Genomic DNA, 19,225 nt, shown 5'->3' with positions numbered 1-19,225 from the left:
AGAATTGCTAGAATGTTGGTTCTTTCTAATATATATTTCAAATAACATTAGCTGTTTTACAATTTGTGTTATATATTAGCTTGGTTTGTGAAATGCTTCTATTAGCAATGTGAAGCTGTTTTTAAAGAGTGTATGTTTTAAGTCCTGTTTTCAATGCTTACAGGTGCTCATCTGGTGACCTGCCTTCTTCCCATCCTTATTTCCTTTCTTTTGGATGAAAATGCCCTGGGTTCTGCTACAAACACAGCAAAAAATCTGCATGAGTTTGCTTTGCAAAATCTGATGCAAATTGGTCCACAGTACTCATCAGTTTTTAAAAAATTAATGGCTTGCTCTCCGACCATGAAAGCCAGGCTCGAGTCAGCTGTAAAAGGCAATCAAGAAAGCATCAAAGTGAAGACTGCTAAACTTGCAAAGAATCCTGGGAAAAGTTCGAGCATTCAGCTGAAGACCAACTTTCTTTGAAGTCTCCCATTTGCACTTTGATATCAGCAGCAAAAAATACTCCCTTTAATTTCTAAACAAAGGATTTTTGTGAGTTGTTCTCATATATTTTTCAGTTTGCGCTGAAAAATTATAGAAATCTTTTAAGAGAAAACAGAACTCTAGGTGACTGCCTGTTAGTTTAGCAGGCAATAGTCGATAAACAATATGAATAGGACTATCAGAAATAATCTAATCTGTGTTTCTGGATTAAAGTACCAGAAAAGTACATGCCTATATTAAAAGTCTTTAGTGAACTTTACGATAGATATATTTAGGAGCGGCCCACAATTAGCCAAAAAGTAAAATTTAATTTTGTTTTAAACTGATGCTTCTCAAAAATAAATTACCTAAATCATTTTTTGGATGCAACTGGGATATAAATTTACTTGCAGGTGGTAATGTATCTTAATTACTAATTTAACACACTGAATTATTGAGTAAGCAGATTAAATATCCTTTTAAGCCTTACAATAAATTATTGTTGATCTCAAAAAAAAAAAATAAAGATCAGTAAAGGTAATATTAATAGCTGTAATCTGAATAACTTCTTGAGCTGGCCAATGCTTAACAAATGCTGTTAAATACAGCTTTACAGTGCTTCTTCACTGAGGACTCAGTAGTGCTTTACACTGTGGGGCTGTTGTGCATCTGTTAGCATTTGCAGGCTTGGTGCCTTGCTGCTTGGCATAGTCTCACTTTTCAGGATGTATACTTGTGTTAATTCTGTACTGCATTAGCCAGGCAATTGAAGCTCTAATATCTTGTCCGTGATGGGACAGCAACTTTAATATACTGTGCCTCAATTCAGACATCTATTCTACCTGGATGTGTGTTTCCTGATCTTTAAATGATCAAACATATACACACATCACATAAATCTATGCATCCCTGCAATGAGAGCTGGATGTACCTGAAGTCAGCTTGTCTTGTGTCAAATGAAGTACAACAAACTCGTAATAAGAAGTATTTAATTAACATTTTTATTAAGGAACATATTTTAATATAGAGAAATAACTATTAAAAATTGCAATGGCTATAAAATATTTTCTACATATAGTAATGATTTTTTTCTTAATACCAGTATTGTCTAAACCAAACACTATTAAACTGAGGATAGTATTTCCCTCTTGATTCTAATTACTTTTGAAAAAAATAAAATAAAAAGGAGAGGGAACTGAGAAACACACTGTGACTCAGGAAAAGTGTGATGTACTGTATTTTATTAAGTCTTGTATATAAATATAATTGTAAATTGTACAGAATTGACCATTTGACCAAAGCTCTAACAATTCATTTTTCTAATTTACATAAATAAAGCTAATTTTCTTCATTTAAGATTTGTCTTAGTCATTTTACTCAATAGCAGAGGAACTCCAAGGACTTCCGTAACAGAAAGAAATGTTTGTATGCTGCTGCATGGAAACTAGAAAGGCAGGTCATGGCCAGATGCACCGAAGTTTGTGACCACATGGCAGGCCTTCCTCTGTTCTGCTCAACACAATGGTAAGTAAAGGGGATCAGGGAGATATGCATTATATATGTACATACCTGTTCTGTGCCAAATGCTGGTATAGGTGATCTATGAGAAGATGGCTGAGATGCCTTCCATTTTCCCTGGAGAACCAGATGTTTTGTTCCACATCTTCATTGCAGTCAAATCTGTAGTGAGCACTGGCTGTGTTGAAAGAGAAGTATGTAAAGTTTGTCAGTTACTGATCTTGATCTCATCAGTCACTTCTTTCCCTTTACCACTGACTTGGTACAGAGGTTTTTCTGTTTGTGTGTTTTTCTCCTGGCCACTTACGGAAAAATCACAGACTTGAGACTTAAACAGCTCAAGTGTTGTGCTGACTGTGGAAGTGGCAAAGTGTATTGCTGAGAATGGTACCTGCTACAATAGCTGTATGTGGTTACTTTTTTGAGTTGTGTCATGTAATAACAGCAGTCACCTTTTACTTATACTAATACTTATACTAATTTTTTTTGAAATATCATTAATAAAATCTGATAAAATCTTAATTTGCTTTTAAGAAGTTTGCTCAAGTTGCAAGAGCACCAAGCTACACCTATAAAGGCTAGAAGAGCTTTGTCTTGGATGTCTTAGGGAATCTCAGTGCAGGAGCTGATATTTTTTAGTCAGACTGCCGAGAGCCATAATTGTGTGTTTCTTGGTCAAGTCATGTAATGACATATGGCAAAGCTCCATTTTGAACATATCTACATACTGTGAATGCAGAAACAAAAGCAAGATTCACTGAAGAGAACTGCTGCCAATTGTTAATGTTATCAGTGCTTTTCCATAATCTGCAAAGTAGGATTATATGCATGGGTTTAATCCATGCAGATAATTTGTCCACATAAATAGTTAAAATACCTCTGCCCTGAGCTGTGCTTTATTATGTGCACTTAAAATAACAAGTTGAATGCTCACACGAATAATTTTACTTAAGATTTTATTAATAAATGTTAGAACATTGTTTCAGTTGGATATCAGATATCTTTGATGCAGTCTTGTCAATTTAATCAGTACCTATCTTTTTTTTTTTTTTTTTTTTTCCCCTGAAAAGGCAAGAAAGACCACAAAGTAGTTTTGGTTTTAATTCTACTTTTCTCTCCTAAGCATTGCTTAGCTCTGAACTTCTTATGTTCTTATGTTTAAAGAGACAAATATAAATAAAGAGCCAACCATATGCTTAACCATGAACAAGTCTCACTTTTACTATTTCAGCTTCCTGTGCCTCATGCCTCCTTGCTGATCATTCGTTGGCTTTTTTTTTTTTTTTTTTGCCATCTTTCTATAGGCATCAGTAAACTTCCATCCAGTAATTATTCTGTGCAGCAAAAGTTGTGGCCTGCACGCATGTTCATTTGATACAGCGTCCTCTAAAGCTTCATCCCTAATCTCTCTGCTAGGTGCAGTCCTTTTTGGCTTTGGCTTCATGCAATTCCATTTTATTAGTGGATCATGAGGCTTTCTTCTGCAATTGCATACTGTTTCTTAACCAGTAGTGATTTAAATCAATCTGTACCCCTTTCAAACTACTAATAAACTTGTGGTTGTTTTTTTTTTTTTTTCCCACTGGAAAACTTGGCCAATGCAATTCCAAGTAAGACAACGCAGTAAAGGGGGAAAATCCTTAGAATATGAATGCCCTTTGTTCAGTCTTTAAATAAAAGAACATACAGCAAGGTAGCTTATTCTTCTCTGCATTGTGGTGTCAAAGAACCCAGAAATGTTGCACTGAATGTGGTGTTGCTCATCTCCTCTCAAAGGCTGTGACCCTGTGTGCATTGCTAGACACTGCTTTCTGCATAGGTAGCCATGTGGCCTGATCAGACTTTGCCAGATAAATTTTCTCTCAATATAGAGTAATAATGAAATAGCTGTTGAGTTGCAACCTCTGATCCTTAAATGTAGCCAATAAAATAAAGCTTATCTGTATTTCCTTGCAGCTGAGTGTTCAAAGATGTACTAAGAAGATATCCATACGTCTCTCAGCTTAGCAACATTCTGAGCAATGTCGCACAGGGCTCCAGTTAACTAAGCGTTTAACATGAACAGCTCCTTTGCACATATGCTGCTCCAGCTATTAATGACAGCAGTCTATACTTTCAAAGACATAAAAAGCATGTCTGATGAACTACTAAATGCTTCATCTGTCCCTTAGATATTTTTAAATGAATAATACTGATAGTTGATTTATGTAGAATAGAATAAATGTGTCATCTCTACAAGGAAAGCTTAAGTGCCAGTGCTATGCCACTAAGGTTTTGTGGTGGTTCTCTTTGTTTTGGTGTACAGTCATAGATTTTTATTTGTTATTTTTTTATTCTCTGGATTTTCTGGAGAATAAATGGTTTGTTGCACAAGGGGAAGCAATATCAAAATACACCAAAAGTAGTGCTGAAGAGTTTTTCTGAGAAACAAGGCAAAACAAAAGCAGGCTTCCAAAATCTCTGTAAGAGATCTATGGTAGATTAACCAAAATTCACTTACTCTGTAGCTGAATATAATTTGAACTGCAGAATCAGACTCCAGAAGGCAGACAGTGGCATTTAATCTCTATCCTCTGCGCCTGTGTTCTAGCTGCTTAGTGAATGGCAGCACTCGCAGAAGGAAACAAATCATGATGATGAGTTCCAGACTTAGTAGAGCAGTTCTCCATAGGCATGTTACTATTTGTGCCAAACTGTTCACTTACTGCACAGAAAAACCTTCTGTTTATATAGGTCAAGTTTGCAGGTCACAAGTTTTTTCTGAAACTTGGTGGTAGGAAGCTGAAACATTAAAAAAAACCCTATTATAAGTTGCCACATTTTATGAATCGCAATTGTCTAGCCTAAAATTGGATTTTTTTAAGCCAATGTTAAAATTTATACATTAAAATTAATGTGAACTATCTCACTGCCAATGAAATGCATTGTGGAATTGCTAAGATGCCTAGTTGCTACATTTGGGAACTATTTATTTTGGAATGTTCTCTGGAGAAGATTTAGTTTATGGTATTTTTGTAAGCTTTTTATTTATTTATTGCCGTGTGCCTTGCTCCTCAGCATCTTTTTTTTCTGGAAAAAAGAAAAATAGAAAATTTTATATAAGATGTTTCCTGTGGTAGTACAGGCATTAGGGCCTTAGGGGTTCTGGAAACCATTTTGATTAATGCCTGAAATAGAAGTTTTGTACATTTGAAAAGACAACTTATTATTACAAAGGCAAATGCTCTTAACCTCATCTCCTTTTATGCAAGGTTCATGGTAAACAATATAGAAAAATAATTGTCAAAGTTGTATGCGTGTTTTACAGGTAAAAGGTACAGTCATAATGGGGTCAAACTTCTGTCACTGAATTTACTTGAAATATAGTTAGAGAAATTTTAAAAAAATGTCTGCAGGAAATCTCAGTTTTTCCTTTATGATAGTTCATCAAATATGTTAAGTAAGCGATCAAGGATGGCACTGGGAGAGGAACAGAGATAAGAGAAAAAGAAGATAAGAAAAAAAAGAGACTGAATCTGAGACAAAACACAATCTAGCTACATCTCACTATTTACTTGCAAAAACAGATGTGCTTGCCCAGTTTTTGTTTACCACTGTAGCCATCATTCTTAAACAGTCAAATTGCTGAAACTCTATTTTGATTTCATTTGTACTGTGACCAGTTCTGCCTGAGGCGTAACTGTCTAAACAATACTACTGTCACTTGTGGGTGGTGGGAAGCTATGCTGACTTTTTTTATGCCATATTCTTTCTTGTTCCACTGCGAGGCCAACAAACCTGGGAATAACAAGAATTTTCAAGCTGGTTGGAGACAGATACAAATAAAATTGTGTGATCTTTAGCCGCAAGTGGCATTTTGTTGTAGGTCCCCTCTAAAAAATACAGTAAGAATAGATAGACATCGACCTCAGAACGTCACAGGCTTCTATCCTGACTCTTCCACATCAGTTCGGAGAGATGGCAGAAAGGCCATGCACATATCCTTTGTAGGTGCAAAGAAGAAAGATGATCAGTAGGCATTGGTAGGCATTGGTAGGAGATACCAAAGCAGTTTTCTACAGCTGAAGGCAGCTGAACTTGGAGAAGGTATGACTGAAAACTCTTTTTTCCAAGTTGGCAATTGAAACCAGCCTTTCCAGAAGGTTTCTTTAAGTACCTGTTCACAACAGTTGCCTGGTCAGGGATCACACTGAAACACACAGCTCCCACAGCTCATGAACACAAGATGCATGAATGGTGCTCAGTAAATGCCAGCAGCCTGCATCCATGCCAAGACTTGGTAGTCAAATGCAACTAGACTTTGTGAGACAAGCTCCATAGATGTATAGACCTGAGCTTGCCTTCAAAGCAGTTTTCACTAGAATGCAAACATGTCTCTCTGTCCCTTATGTCTTCCAGAGCAGTGTTTGTTGGAGCCCTGTCGTTCCATGTGTATTTATTTATTTGCTCGGAGTCCTGCTCAGTTTTGTGTATTTGCAACAACATTCAGAACCATGAACTTAAATGACTCAGGATAAGAAGTGGTGATTCAGAAACACTCCTGAAGCTTTTCTGATCAAGAGAGAAGTGGAGAGGCTGTTGGACTTACTAACTATAGAGCAGAGAGACTACCGAAGCAGATATGGAAGATGGGACTGTTACTGCAAAGCTTCTGTGAGGGAGAAGGTGAATAGGGAACAGGAACTTACTTTGTTTGCCAAGTACAAACTGAAGCACAAACTGACATTTAAAATCCAGTCTCTATTCAGACTAATATCTCAGAAGTACATAGAACTTACTGCTAGAGATCATTACTGGTTATGTTTCTTACCTTCAGCCAGACAACACCCAGCTGTGACTCAGTCAGTGACTTCTGCTCAGGAGAAGTGCTGGAGGGCAACGTGCCCCAGACAAGTGAAACAAGACAGTCTCCCATGAAGGTGGGAGGCCAGAGGCAGGCCACTGGGAAAAGCAGCAGCAAAGACACCATTACAAAGGTTGCAGAGGAAACAACAATATTCTTGAGGGATTCTTTTTCAAATCAAATGAATGTTGAAGGTAAAGAACAGGCAGAGAGGAAGGAAGGGCAAAGCAGAACAAAAGAACAACAGACGCTACTAAGGCATCTGCAGTAAGAGAAAGAAAACAGTAATTAAATCAGTTACTTGGTAAAGCCATTGCTTCAAAATGGCCTGTGTGAGATTCATGCCACCCACCTGCTGATGTAACAGCAAGTCAGAAACTCTCCTACTCATTCTCACAAAAGGACACAACTTAAATTCTCAGGAAGGACTGTCAAGCAGGCAAGTACTTGGAATCTGACAATCAGTCCAACATGTTCTTGCTTCCCACTGTACCAAAACAGGTGAGTGTTCCTGTAGGGCTAGTTTACCCTATAGATTTAAGATGCCACAAAGCTTTTTGTGGTGTCATATTAAAATGATTATTTAATTTCACCTGATTTTTTTTTTGTTTTAAATGAATCACATTTCTGATTGACTCACCTAGGATGTGATGAGCCACATTAAAATCCCATAATCCCAGTGTTTATGAGTCTACTATTTAACAGCTTCATAGCTGACTAGAATCCTATACATACTTTACATATGAAACTACACAGATTTGTAAAGTTTCCATAATTTTATTGTATGTTACCTGTGCTTGTTCTGTTTTGCCGTGTCCATTATTCATCAGGAAATAAAAAGACTGTCAATCAGCCCTGTAAATCAAAGCAAAATACTTTGTACTGTGCAGTGCAGGATGAGGCAACTTAATGACATTATTATAAGAAGTAATGGAAACTTACATACATGCAACACTAAGAATCTATATCTGTTGACAACATATATAAGCAGCTGTAAATTGATCATATTCTCTATGGTTTCTAAGCAAGCTACAAAAACAGCCAGAATACAGACAGAAGCTTCATCAGAAAGCTGTGCTACTTCCACAGAAATATGAAAATGATTAAACAGTATACAAAGCAGGAAGAGAAGTTTGAAAATTATGTAACTTACCAACTGCAATAGGAGACACTCAGTCTTGTTCTCATTGTCTTCTGAGTATTGGTTACAACATCCAAACACACATACTATATGTTTTCACTAAAAGATTTTGAAACTACTTAGGAGGAGTTACATGAGTTGCAAAATTTTGTCACTGTTCCTAGATAAGGATTTTAACCTCAAACAGCAGTTACTCTTTGCATTTTGGATGATTTTCAGAGATCAGAAAAAATTCAGAGAACTGTGAAGTGCTTGCTATTGTTCAGTGGCAAATGAGCTTTTCTAGGGCAGGTAGATGAGAACAGAGTGCACTTACTGGTTCCTGCTTATTGTAATCTCAGGGGAACTGACAACTATCTCTAATTGCTGGCAGCACCTCAGTTTCTTGAGGGCAGGTAAGAGAGGGTAAATATCTCTAGTCTTTAACTGTGACTTGTTCCTACTCCCCTCTTCTGAAGAAATTTAAACTGTTAGTCTGTACAACGAGGGGCCTGAGAGAGAAACTGATTTTCAAAAGCACAAATAAGCGTGCAAGCCTCTCCTTTGGATGAGAGGAGAAGTAGAAAACAAAGCATGGATATATAGGGAAAAGCTTTCTGTGAAGACTGAATATTGCTGTGCCATTGTCCATTTCCCAACTAGCACCCCTAGCTGAAAAGGTCTAACATAGCAGCAAAGTGACAGCTTTGTGACCCTTTATAGAAACAGATCGAGGTCATAGGGACTGTTCTCCTACGAATAACCCCAAAATGGATATAGATTACTACTAAAAGACAGCAAAGAGTCAGACATTCCATTTATAGAAAAGTTGTGTATCACTTTATAGTTATGAATGTTTTGATGCTTGCATCTTTTAACCTTTTTAGGAGACATGGAAGTATCAGGATCCTTTTTCTTACTATTGCTGTTAATCAAGATAGAGAGGAAAAGCAGATAGGGCTTCAATCTTGAAGTCTGTCATCATCTTTCTTATTTAAAACATGATATGCTGTTGCTATAGCATAGTTCTTGCTGAAGTATACATGAATTGCCTAATGCTGAATACAGAAGTCTCATCTTACCTGACACCAAGAGAAATCTCTGACTTTCAAGCACACTTAAGGGCTAATTTCTGCACCCAGTTACATGTAAAAACATCTACTGATTTCATCTTGAATTTCATATATTGGTAGTGTACAATACTGTGATGAAGAACACGATTTACCTCTAAATATGTCTTGAGACTGCTTCCTGAGACCACCTGTGTGAGATAACCGGCAAGTATATTTGCATATCACTTCTGTAGCACATAATCAGCTTTTTGAAAACATTGCTTATTGCTTTCCCATAGAATTACTATTAATGCTACAGGCTGGGCAGTCTTGCTTGGTAGAGGCACCAGCCCTGCCTGTGAGACTGGACTGGATTCTGGCTTTGATTTGTTATCTCAGTTTCCCAATATGGAAAGAATCTCTGACTTGGTGTAAACTGGAAAGGCTAGTTCCTTCCTAGCTGTGCTCCCCTTCTTTCCAGCACAGTTAGAGAATCTTTCCCTCTGGGTATGTCCTCAGTGTCTTGGTGAATCATCCCTGGGCCGTGAGATGCAAGCTGGCTTATATCTACCCTCTATTTCACTGCAGATGCAACTTCTTCATTCCTCTTGGCTTTCTTTGCACAATGAAAACTTTGTTGAGTATAGCTGGAAGATTACTAACATGTGGAAGTGGGAAACTCTGGGACTTCAGAGTTAAAATACTAAGCAGCTTATAAGAGTGGACTATGTTAGTCTTAGATCTGCTTTTAACCCCTTCTATGAATTTTCTGTTTACAGAACGCTGTATGGATACATCTTTTATCATACATGTGCAGGAAGGCTTAAACTTCAGTAGAGGCCTTTCTATCATTTTGATAATAAAAATTCCAACCGATGATGTAGATTCTCCACTAGTGAATACCTGGGAATCGGTAGCACAAGATTCAGCAGCCCTGGGCTGAGCAGTGACTGGGACATAGACTAATCATTTTAGTTAAGAGCTATAATTATATACATGAGAAACTACTTCAAAAATTAGGCAGACAAATATTTCTAATAATTAAGTTGGCCCAAACCTTATTGATACCAAGTAGAACTGTATTTCTTTACAATAATTTGGTCTGCTGTTTTTAAGGCTGGCATTGTATGAAGAAACTGGATAGAAAACATTATTGCTTTGTTGCAGGCTCAGACACACAGTACTTAATCATTTTAATAAGTTACCTACGTTCACTGTGACAAGTGTTTACACAGAAAATTATATGAACAGCAAAACCCTAACAAGCTAATATTTTATAGGAAAACAACAACACCCTAACTCTGTAACATAGAAAAAATAGTAAAAGCATGTACAAAATGCTTGCCTAGTAAATCAGTGCTGGTGTCTTACCATAAGTAACTAAGAGTCAATGAAAACAGGTCACTGAGAAAAATCTTTGGCACAAGAACTTAGACTGGGCATTAGATGACAAGCACTCTATATCTAGCTTCACTTTTGGGAGGTATTAATATTAAGTACACAAGAACTGAAGTACAAAATCCTGTGCAGTAGTTGGAGTAACTTTGAGACCTATTAATTAAAATCCTGTCATACTGGTGTAAGTTAACTGGTTGCCAAATGGTATAAGATACAGTACAGTAAGAAAAATGAGTATGAATAATTTATCCTGTGCTACTCTCTCACTCACCACGTGGATCTTAGAATTCCTAAGGAGTTGCAACCCGGCGATGAAACTTCTCAAAAATAGGTCAATAACCATGTGTTACATGCCTTAAAAGGTAGGAACCCTTATCATCTTCATTATGCTTAGTTTTAGATACATGAAAGCTCTTAGGAAAATAACCTTATATTGATACCTGTTTTCTCATGACAATAGTTTTGTGTATGACTTTTCCTACAAACTCGCAGGTCTGCCACAAAACTCTCTACGAGATCAAAACCATCTTCTTTAATTGGCCTGGATTACATTTTGAAAGGCAGAGAGTGTGGGTAATGTTTCTGAGCCTTCATTGCAGCATGTTCACTTTTTCTTAATGCCAGAGATGCTCTTCAATCCAATACAGGCCTGGTATAAATACAGCTGAGATGTAAAGCTTCTCATTCAAAATCTGCTTCTTCTCAGATTGTTATCTAAACAGAAAGGTATTAAATTACTTTAAATATCTCAGGGAAGGTTATATTTCTCATTCTTTTTCTTACTCGAGTGCTGCTCCAAAAGTTGTGCCTCCTATTTTATTCTGTTGGCCCATGATGTCAGAGGTGGATGTTGGTGGTATGGCAGTAGAGGTTGAACCTTCCCGCCAGTATTCCATTACACTTTGTTGCTGTGTGACAGATGCCAGCAGAGAGGGAGACTGACAAAATGGTGTCTGACGTGGAAGTCCATATGAAGCACCACAGTGAGTGAAGAATAAAACTGGATGCTGTTGAAGTTCATAGAATAACATAGAATCTGCATTCATGAGCAGGGACACTTCCCACTAGACCAGGCTGCCCAAAACCCCAAACAACCTGACCCCCAGCCAAGAGGGGTGCCCCAGCCCTCTGGATCACCTCCTTCAACGTGCTGGTCATCCTAAGTTGAGATTCTTTTGTCTCTCTTTGCAAAATCATGCTCCCATTTTTAGTCAGTTCTATTTAATACATTTGTCACTTGTGAACAAGTCCAAAGGTTGCAGTGAAGGCCAAATTCCAAAACAGATACAATTTGACCTGTATTTATTAAAAAAACTGAGTTAAGAGATACACAGTCTACTACTACCTGTAATACATTCCTTGGGAACATAAGTACAGAAATAGGACTTGAAGGCCTGCAGAGACCTATTTTTACCTTTCTACTACAATTCTAAATTAGGTAATTTCTTCACTTCTGACAAACATTTAAGCTGTATGGACTGGCAGCTTTCCAGTAGACCAACCAAACTGAGGTTTAATTGAGGACTACACATCACATGTCCAAAAGAATAAACCATCATGAAACTACAGTACTTTCTAATTTTTCCACAAGATTCTAAGGCAAAGCAATTTTTCCTTTTTAGTAAATTACACAATTTTTATGTTGTCTGTCCCAAGTGCCATAGCACTTCTAGTTCTAGTATTGAACTTTGCCATGTTCCAACATAATAATGAGTTATCTTTTCTTGGTTTGAATCAAGAATGCAGCTCTTACAGTTTAGTAAGTAATCCAGTAATTCAGGTTTTAAGAATTCAAGCTTGTTTCTTCTTTTTGCATGTCAAAACATTTTACAGTGGTGAATGAGGCATAATTTAATTATAAGAAAAGTAAAAGGTATTAGAAAAGTTTTAAGTCTGCAAAAATTGCACTCTTTCCAGCAAAACTCCACGTAGCTTTGGGCTTTTAATCCACAAATACAAAATAACCATTTGGTGATCAAGACCCTTCATTCTCAGTGCGCATCTTCTGATCATTGAAGTTTATTTGTTCATTCATTCATACTTTGGGAGTCACATCAAAGCTTGGTAGGGTTACATGCATGCTTTAGTCACATAACAAGGGAATAAAACTAGAAGGAACAAATCTCAAATCTAATTTTCTGATTCAGAATGTAGTAACCTAGCACTTGCCATTAAGAATTTTTAGAAATACTATGACCTGAGATGCTGATCTTTGCTTGCATTTATCTTGGATTTATATTTATTGGCATTGCATATGTTATGTAGATGGAGTACAGTTACACCCTGAGATACAGAACTGCTGTCTAATTTCTGCCTCCCTTTCCTTTTGGCAATCAGATGTACAAGGGACATGAGTGACGGCAGGCTGTGACAAGGGGTTACTTTCTCTTGTATCTAAGTGATATACATAAACTAAGATAAAAGGAGTTAAGCAGTATGAAGTTCACCCACTTCTCACTGCCTAGCCTTAAACAATAAAACAGTGAATTTATACTTAATAAAGAAATACATCCACAAAGATGAGTTAACTTAGGGAAAAAAGCTCTATACTTCATATGGTTTTGAATCATTTTACAAAAAGAAAGAAAGGGTAACACTGGAGTGTCTGCAATTTTCCAAAATCTATGTTCTTTTGTATGTTAATTCTGACAATAAGAGCATCCCTGGAAGTTGAAACTGAGGAAGAGTCTAACAAAAAGAGCAATGACTCAGCTGTGTGCTTTCATAAACACCAGTATGTCACTCATACATTTACCACGTCAACATTAGTAACATGCTCACCACATCGACATGTGTAATTGCAGCATTTGGACTACCAAACAGGCAACCTCTCACACAGTGCTTGTTACAGTGGATTGCATAAGACTGCACAAAGTAAACACACCATGCTTTACAGCTCGCATACAATTGTTCTGTGATTGCCATGGTTGCAAAATTCAGTACTTGCTTTTGGAAAGTCAAGACGCTGACACCATGTTTGTGCTCACCTGACTTGTCCAGCAGTGAAGTAGCTAAGAAGGGAAAATGATAATACAGGAAAATTAAAATAAAAAGCTTTCACCAATTGCATTTTACTTAAAAAACAAACAAACAAACAAAGAAACAAGGAAACAAACAAAGAAACAAACAAACACCCTCTCTCCCCCCAAAAGACCACCTAAGTTTTCTAGAAGAAAATATTCTTAATAATACGCTTACGAAGTAAATTAGTTTAAGTAACCAAATTCTATAAAACTAAATCTTGTTTGTTACAGCAAACAAGTTTCTGTCCTTGGTAATTTCCGGCCTCCTTGCTTTGAAAAGTGTAGCCAGCATTTATTAACTTTTTAAAAGTATAACAGTCATTAAGAAAACAAAATGTGTAGTATGGAATTACTCACATTTTGTCTCAGGAGTAGTAGGACCCTTCTCTGTTTCCTACTACACTGCTGTGTGAGTGGCAGAGAAAAATTGTTAAAGCAAAAGGATAAATAATCTGCAAATATCCTGTTTTATTTGGCTGGCCTTTAGCATAAATGACTCAATTACATTTGTGGAGGTGTGCAGGGTCTGTTTATGGTACATTGATCTATTTACCCTACAGGAGTGATATTTTTGGAAACGTCAGCTTGGCATGAGCACAAAGCTAGGCAGCAAGGCTAACAAAAACAGAAATTACACTAGGCTCTACCTTCCATATAAATTAAAAATACACAGGAATCTGAGATGTCTTGTTTTGTTTTAATTGTAGGTGTACTTCACTTTGATTTTGGCAAGAGCTTTATATTTTCTGTATCAAAACACTAATCATTCCCAACCCAGGTTTACAATCCTTTTACAATCACGCTGTGACATCAACATTATTTACAACAGACATTTCCTTCTGCAACCAGTAACTCTTTATAGAAAACACCAGGCTGAATTAAAGAAAGAAAAAGAAGTAATATTTTTTTAGCTTCAAGTAAAATAAATATTTCTCCATCCTGATATTTTTCTAGTTATGTAACTTCTTTTCAAACAGAACCAAAACATTCTGAGAATACCCAAGATGTCTTCTTACAAAGTTACTGTCTCAAATTGGCTGTTCTTCATAACACACATCAGAATCTTTCTGCATTGGAAATTCTCCAATCCCTGATCTTTGCTACCCTTCCATAACATCCTTCTTTGGAGTTTGTGGGTCCACAGTATAATGTTATGCTAGCAACTGCACTGACAATTTCTTTTTTAAGAGAAGTCTTAATGCTCAGGATTTTCAGGTAAGCTTACAGCAAAACCGATGGTCGCTGTCATGCTCTACAGAGCTTGACTCCCTGTGTCCTTGTTACCATTTCACAAAAGCATCCTCACTCATTTACACACGTGGTCTGCTCAAACACTGAGGGATTTTCTTTTACAGTATTTAAGACTTAATACGATAGCATGTCTAAGCAACTCAGAGTTCCATGTTAAGATATTTCTGACGCCAGCCAGCATTATGATCTAGGTATGTTTTTTTGTTGTTGGTTCTTTTTGTTTTGTTATTGTTGCTTTAAATAAATAAGGAAACAGAGACATGCAGTGACTCAGGGGCTTGGGCAAGGTCATACATGTGTGTGTCAGCTCATGGTAGAACTGAGGTTATTTTTTAACAGAATGAGTAATACGTGCACTGTACACGTAGGTGAACAGCAGCTGTTTTTGCAGGTTTCACACAAATTTCACAGTAATCTCCAAAGAAGTTATGACACATCAGCTCCATTAGTTGTCACTTCAGTATATGGCCTTATTTCTGTTTCATGTCTGACTATATAAAAATCCTTCTCACCCAAAATGCTTCGGCCTAGCACTAACCAAACGAACTAGAAATCTTGGTTTTTGAACTTTGTTCGTAAGAAAATTACTATGAAAACAAATAATTCCATAAAAATGACTTAGGCAATTATTATTTCCTTCTTACCAGCTAACTGTAGTCTGATTTGATATGATTTTCCTCATATTAAATAACAGAGAGCAGTCATTTCTGAAGTGGCAGTTCTAGTCCAGTACAGAGAGGAAGTTTGACAAAGCAGCTGACAGGCAGTGCTCTGCGTAGTAAATCCAAATGGAGGATCCTCTGACAACTGCTGAAATTATTTGGAATGTCCAAACAGTACATGGCACTGAAAGTGTAAATCAGAACTTGAATACATATAAAAAGTATATAATATATGCAGCTGAAATTAGGTACTGAGCAGTTTGTTGTTTTTTGTTTGTTTGTTTTTTTACTTTTTCAGATTTAATACAAAGGGAGGAGAAATCTTCTCAGGGAGGAGAAATCTTCTCACATGAAAGACAAAACATTAATTAATTCTTATATATTACAAATGAATCACAATGAAAAAAAAAATCCTAATCCATACCTAAAGCTGCAATGGACCTTCTTTAATATTATATATGTATATATACACACATATTATTTACACATATATTATATATATATATATTATCTATATGTATATATATACACAAACACATATTTATATCACATGGGGAAATTAATGCAACAGGTTGTGCAAGTATTTTAGACATTTAGGAATGAAGATGTACAGCACTAAAAGCTATTGCCAGTATTTTTGAGCACCATACTCCCATTAAAAAGTATTTTAAACACATCATTTCTGTTCCTGCATGCACAGTATTGTTATTTTTGACTTTGCTCCATGGTTGGTCTCTAATTTGATAACCTCATCTTCTGCATGGATAACCATGTACCTACCACAAAGCAGGAAGCAGCCTGCAACAACAAGAGCTGTTTGATTTTAGTTCTCAGTAATTACAACTGAAAAATACCATTTGACTTTGGTCTTCAGGTGAAATTCATAACATTGCTTTACTTGAAACCTGCCTTCTTCACAGTAAAAAGCAAACTATCATGCGACAGGAGTAGTAAGGTCATGTAACAGATGCAGTTCTCACAAGTTTGGCCTAATTCAGCTGCCACTTCTGTACCAGTGAAAGTGAAAGAAGATCAAGCTTCTAAATTTAAAGACTGCAGACTCAGTTGTCCCAGCGTCTCATGTCCTTAACTTTAAGCCTTTAAGTCTCGTTCACCCCTGAAGGACGAGCATACATGAAGGAGACACTCCTAAACCTCATCAGGACTGGAACAAGTGGCAGTTAAGAAGCACAGTACAGGAAGATACTGAATTGTCCTAGTGAAACAGAAACAGGAACAAGGGAACTATTGTTTCCTATACTGAGGAAAAAAAAAAAAAGTATTAAAGATAAAACTTTCTGGGGGTGTTTTTACAACACCAAACAACAAAAATGTCTGCTTTTGGCAAATTCTAACAGAGCATGCTTGTTACTGCCTTTTTGTTCAGTGTGTAGTTTGTCTAATTACAGGAAATATCTATGATGTAGGTAGGAATGACATACAATAATCTTATTTACTGTATTTATATTAATAGGCTTAAATTCCTTAGAAAAACATAGAAAAACACACGTGAGCATATAGAGATGGAAATCATTTTACATTTCCTTCGTACTTTTAGTCCTTCATTTGAGGCATGCTGCAGCTTGCTTCATTTTCTGGCAATATGCAAAATAACTGCACACCTTAGCACAGCAAGCAGCACAGGGAATTTTCTGAGAACTGCCAGCATCCAAACACTACAGCTGTAATACCTCAAACTCACTACAAGATAAGGGCAAGTCACAACTTGTGCTCCTAAGGACCGTTACTGCTACACTTACACCCGTCATGCCTGCCACTCCTAATGGATGTGCTGCAAGGAGCAATGTAAGTTAATATGAGGAGAAAAACAGAAAAAAAAAAAAAATGGCGCGAGTTGAATCATTCCGTAAGCGTAAAACGAAAATCCCTACGCAGGCCGACAGAGCGGCAGGCCGCACGGGCACGGCAGGTCTCCCAGCCTGCTCCTCGCCGCCGAAGGCAGCTGGGCCATGGGGAGGCCGAGGCCAAGCCCAGGCCCAGGCCCAGGCCCAGGCCCAGGCACCGAGGCCGCACCCCGCCGAGAAGGTCGTGGCGCGGTAGGAAGCCGAGTCTGGGGCTTCCTCCAAGCGCGTGGAGCTCAGCCGAGGCCGGGCACGGCGTCACAGCGGAGAGCGGCCCCGCCAGTAGCCAAAAGGAAGCCGCAGGGCTCCAACCCTGCGTTCCGAGAGGCCGCCGGCCTCGAAGAGGCGCCGCAGCGCAGCCCAGAGGCGGCCGTGCCGGCGGAAGAGCGGGATGCTGACGCGGCCGTACGAGGCGGCGGGGGCCGTGCAGGCCTGCAGCCGCTCCCCCGCTTCAGCGCTTTAGGGGCGGCGGGAGGCGCGGGCCACACTCACGGCGCCCCTAGCGGCAGTACGGCCGGCGCCGGCTCCTCCCCGCGGCCGCGGCGCGGCTCCCCCTCCTCCCACCAATCCCGTACCGGGCGGAGCGCCATGGATGCCGCTGGCCGCCGTCTGCTCCGGGGCTCGGGCCGCCGCCGCCGCTTCGCCTCTTCCTCCGCCTTCCCGCGGCGCTGAGGAGAGGTCAGCTCTGGTGAAGGGGCTCCGCAAAGCCGAGGTGAGCGACGGGGGTGGGAGAGGCGCGGGGAAACCTTTATCGGCGTCTTTCGCGAACCGCCGGGCCGGCTCACCCCGTGAGGCCTGCGGCTCGCCGAGAACTCGAGCGTCGTCTCCCGGCCCGGCGGTTCGGTGTCGGCGGGCCGGGGGGAGCGGGAGCCGAGGCCGAAGCCGCGGCCGAGAGGCGGCGGGTCCCATCCAGGCTTCCTGCGGGAGACCCCGGGGCGGTGCCGCCTGGAGCCCCTCGGGCCGCGCGGGGTGGCGCGAGGAGGCGGCGCGCGGGCCTCTGCTGAGCGGGAGGCCGCGAAAATCCCCTCGCTCTGGGCCGGGGCCGCTGGGGGTGCGCGCGGGCCCGGGCCGTCGCCTGGTGTGGGTGAGGGACGCCGCGGCCCGGCCCCTTGCTGGGGCCGCCTTCCCGGGAGCCCAGCGCTGCCCCGCTTGCTGCTCGGCTCTTCGCTGCCGTCTGCCCCCGGCCCTGCCGAGTGTGCGGACGGCAGGTGCTGCTCTAGACTTAGCCCGCTCTCGCTGCCTCTCCTATGTGTCTCGTTTCTGCTGCCTTCACCCTTTCTTCCCTCCCTTCTCCCGTGCCCTAACGCCCCCAGCCCCCCGTTTGAGGTTAATCATTTAATCGCCTTAAGGAGACTGCTATAACTACAACGCGATCTCGGTTGTTATTTTATTTAGTCTAGAACAAGAAATACGGTCTGTAAAGTGCTCAGTATTGTCGGCAACTTTTTAAGTATAGAAAACGAATTTAGTAACACGAACTACTTTTTACAGTTTGCAATCCAGCAAGATTGGAGCAAAACCAAAATATTTGTAGCAGCAAGCAGTTCTTAAGTTATCTGTAATGTCTTTATGGCTAAAATGGTTTTTATGGTAAAAAGTCTTATTTATTCTGCTTTATTTTTGTCTCATCTTGGGATTCTAAGTTGTTGTGAAGCAGCACTGCTGGTTCCTTGTCCTTTTCTCCGTGTAGCACCAATATCTGGCTTTGTATATTCTTGTCTGCCCTTGGTGGAGTTATGTTTTAACTATTAACTCATTAGCAGCAAGTAAACAAGTCAGCAGACTTTGTCCGGGTCTGGCCTCTTCCTCCCTCCTCTCCCACACGTGTGAGGGCCCTGACCAGTATTCTGTGCTTTCCCATGTGTTTGCTGAACTTACCCTGCTTTTTTTTTTTTTTCCTTTTTTCTTCTTAATAAGCTATTCTAAAAATCCTTCTATTGTATTTAGTTTGAAGTTGGTTCATAATCATCAATTTGTTCTAATTTTTATTAAACACTATGGTCGTACTTGTTTACTGATCAGAAATACTTC

General features: G+C 39.3%; 2 protein-coding genes and 1 long non-coding RNA gene across 16 annotated transcripts in view; 2 read left to right on the top strand and 1 right to left on the bottom strand.

Moving 5' to 3' along the window:
* HEATR5A (HEAT repeat containing 5A) overlaps positions 1-1,821 on the top strand; it is a 59,368-nt gene extending 57,547 nt beyond the window's left edge. For all 4 annotated transcript variants that reach the window (XM_042813399.1, XM_042813396.1, XM_042813398.1 and 1 more), the window contains exon 37: positions 164-1,821. In XM_042813399.1, coding sequence (XP_042669333.1) covers positions 164-465 — 302 coding nt within the window. In that variant the 3' untranslated portion in view covers positions 466-1,821. The remainder of the gene's footprint in view (positions 1-163) is intronic.
* Positions 1,690-17,806, bottom strand: LOC122157588. 7 transcript variants are annotated; one of them, XR_006167965.1, is made up of 7 exons: positions 13,777-15,734; positions 13,384-13,407; positions 11,534-11,692; positions 7,618-11,110; positions 6,794-6,924; positions 4,484-4,764; positions 1,690-2,161 (listed from the first exon to the last, which is right to left on the bottom strand). It is a non-coding gene; the product is annotated as an uncharacterized LOC122157588 (long non-coding RNA). The 7 variants fall into 7 exon arrangements; XR_006167966.1 differs by lacking the exons at positions 11,534-11,692; positions 13,777-15,734 and adding an exon at positions 17,770-17,806; XR_006167964.1 differs by lacking the exon at positions 13,777-15,734 and adding an exon at positions 17,770-17,796 and having other exon boundaries at positions 11,534-13,407.
* The window catches only part of HECTD1 (HECT domain E3 ubiquitin protein ligase 1), a 55,797-nt gene continuing 54,369 nt past the window's right edge, over positions 17,798-19,225 (top strand). For all 5 annotated transcript variants that reach the window (XM_042813394.1, XM_042813393.1, XM_042813391.1 and 2 more), the window contains exon 1: positions 17,798-17,906. The gene's annotated coding sequence lies outside the window, so the exon portion shown is untranslated. The remainder of the gene's footprint in view (positions 17,907-19,225) is intronic.

Source organism: Centrocercus urophasianus, unplaced genomic scaffold (assembly GCF_019232065.1).
Source record: "Centrocercus urophasianus isolate 14NV4802_14NV808 unplaced genomic scaffold, USGS_Curo_1.0 seq_14, whole genome shotgun sequence".
In the NCBI taxonomy this organism is placed as follows: Eukaryota; Metazoa; Chordata; class Aves; order Galliformes; family Phasianidae; genus Centrocercus; species Centrocercus urophasianus.
This window is presented reverse-complemented; position numbering and strand designations above follow the sequence as displayed.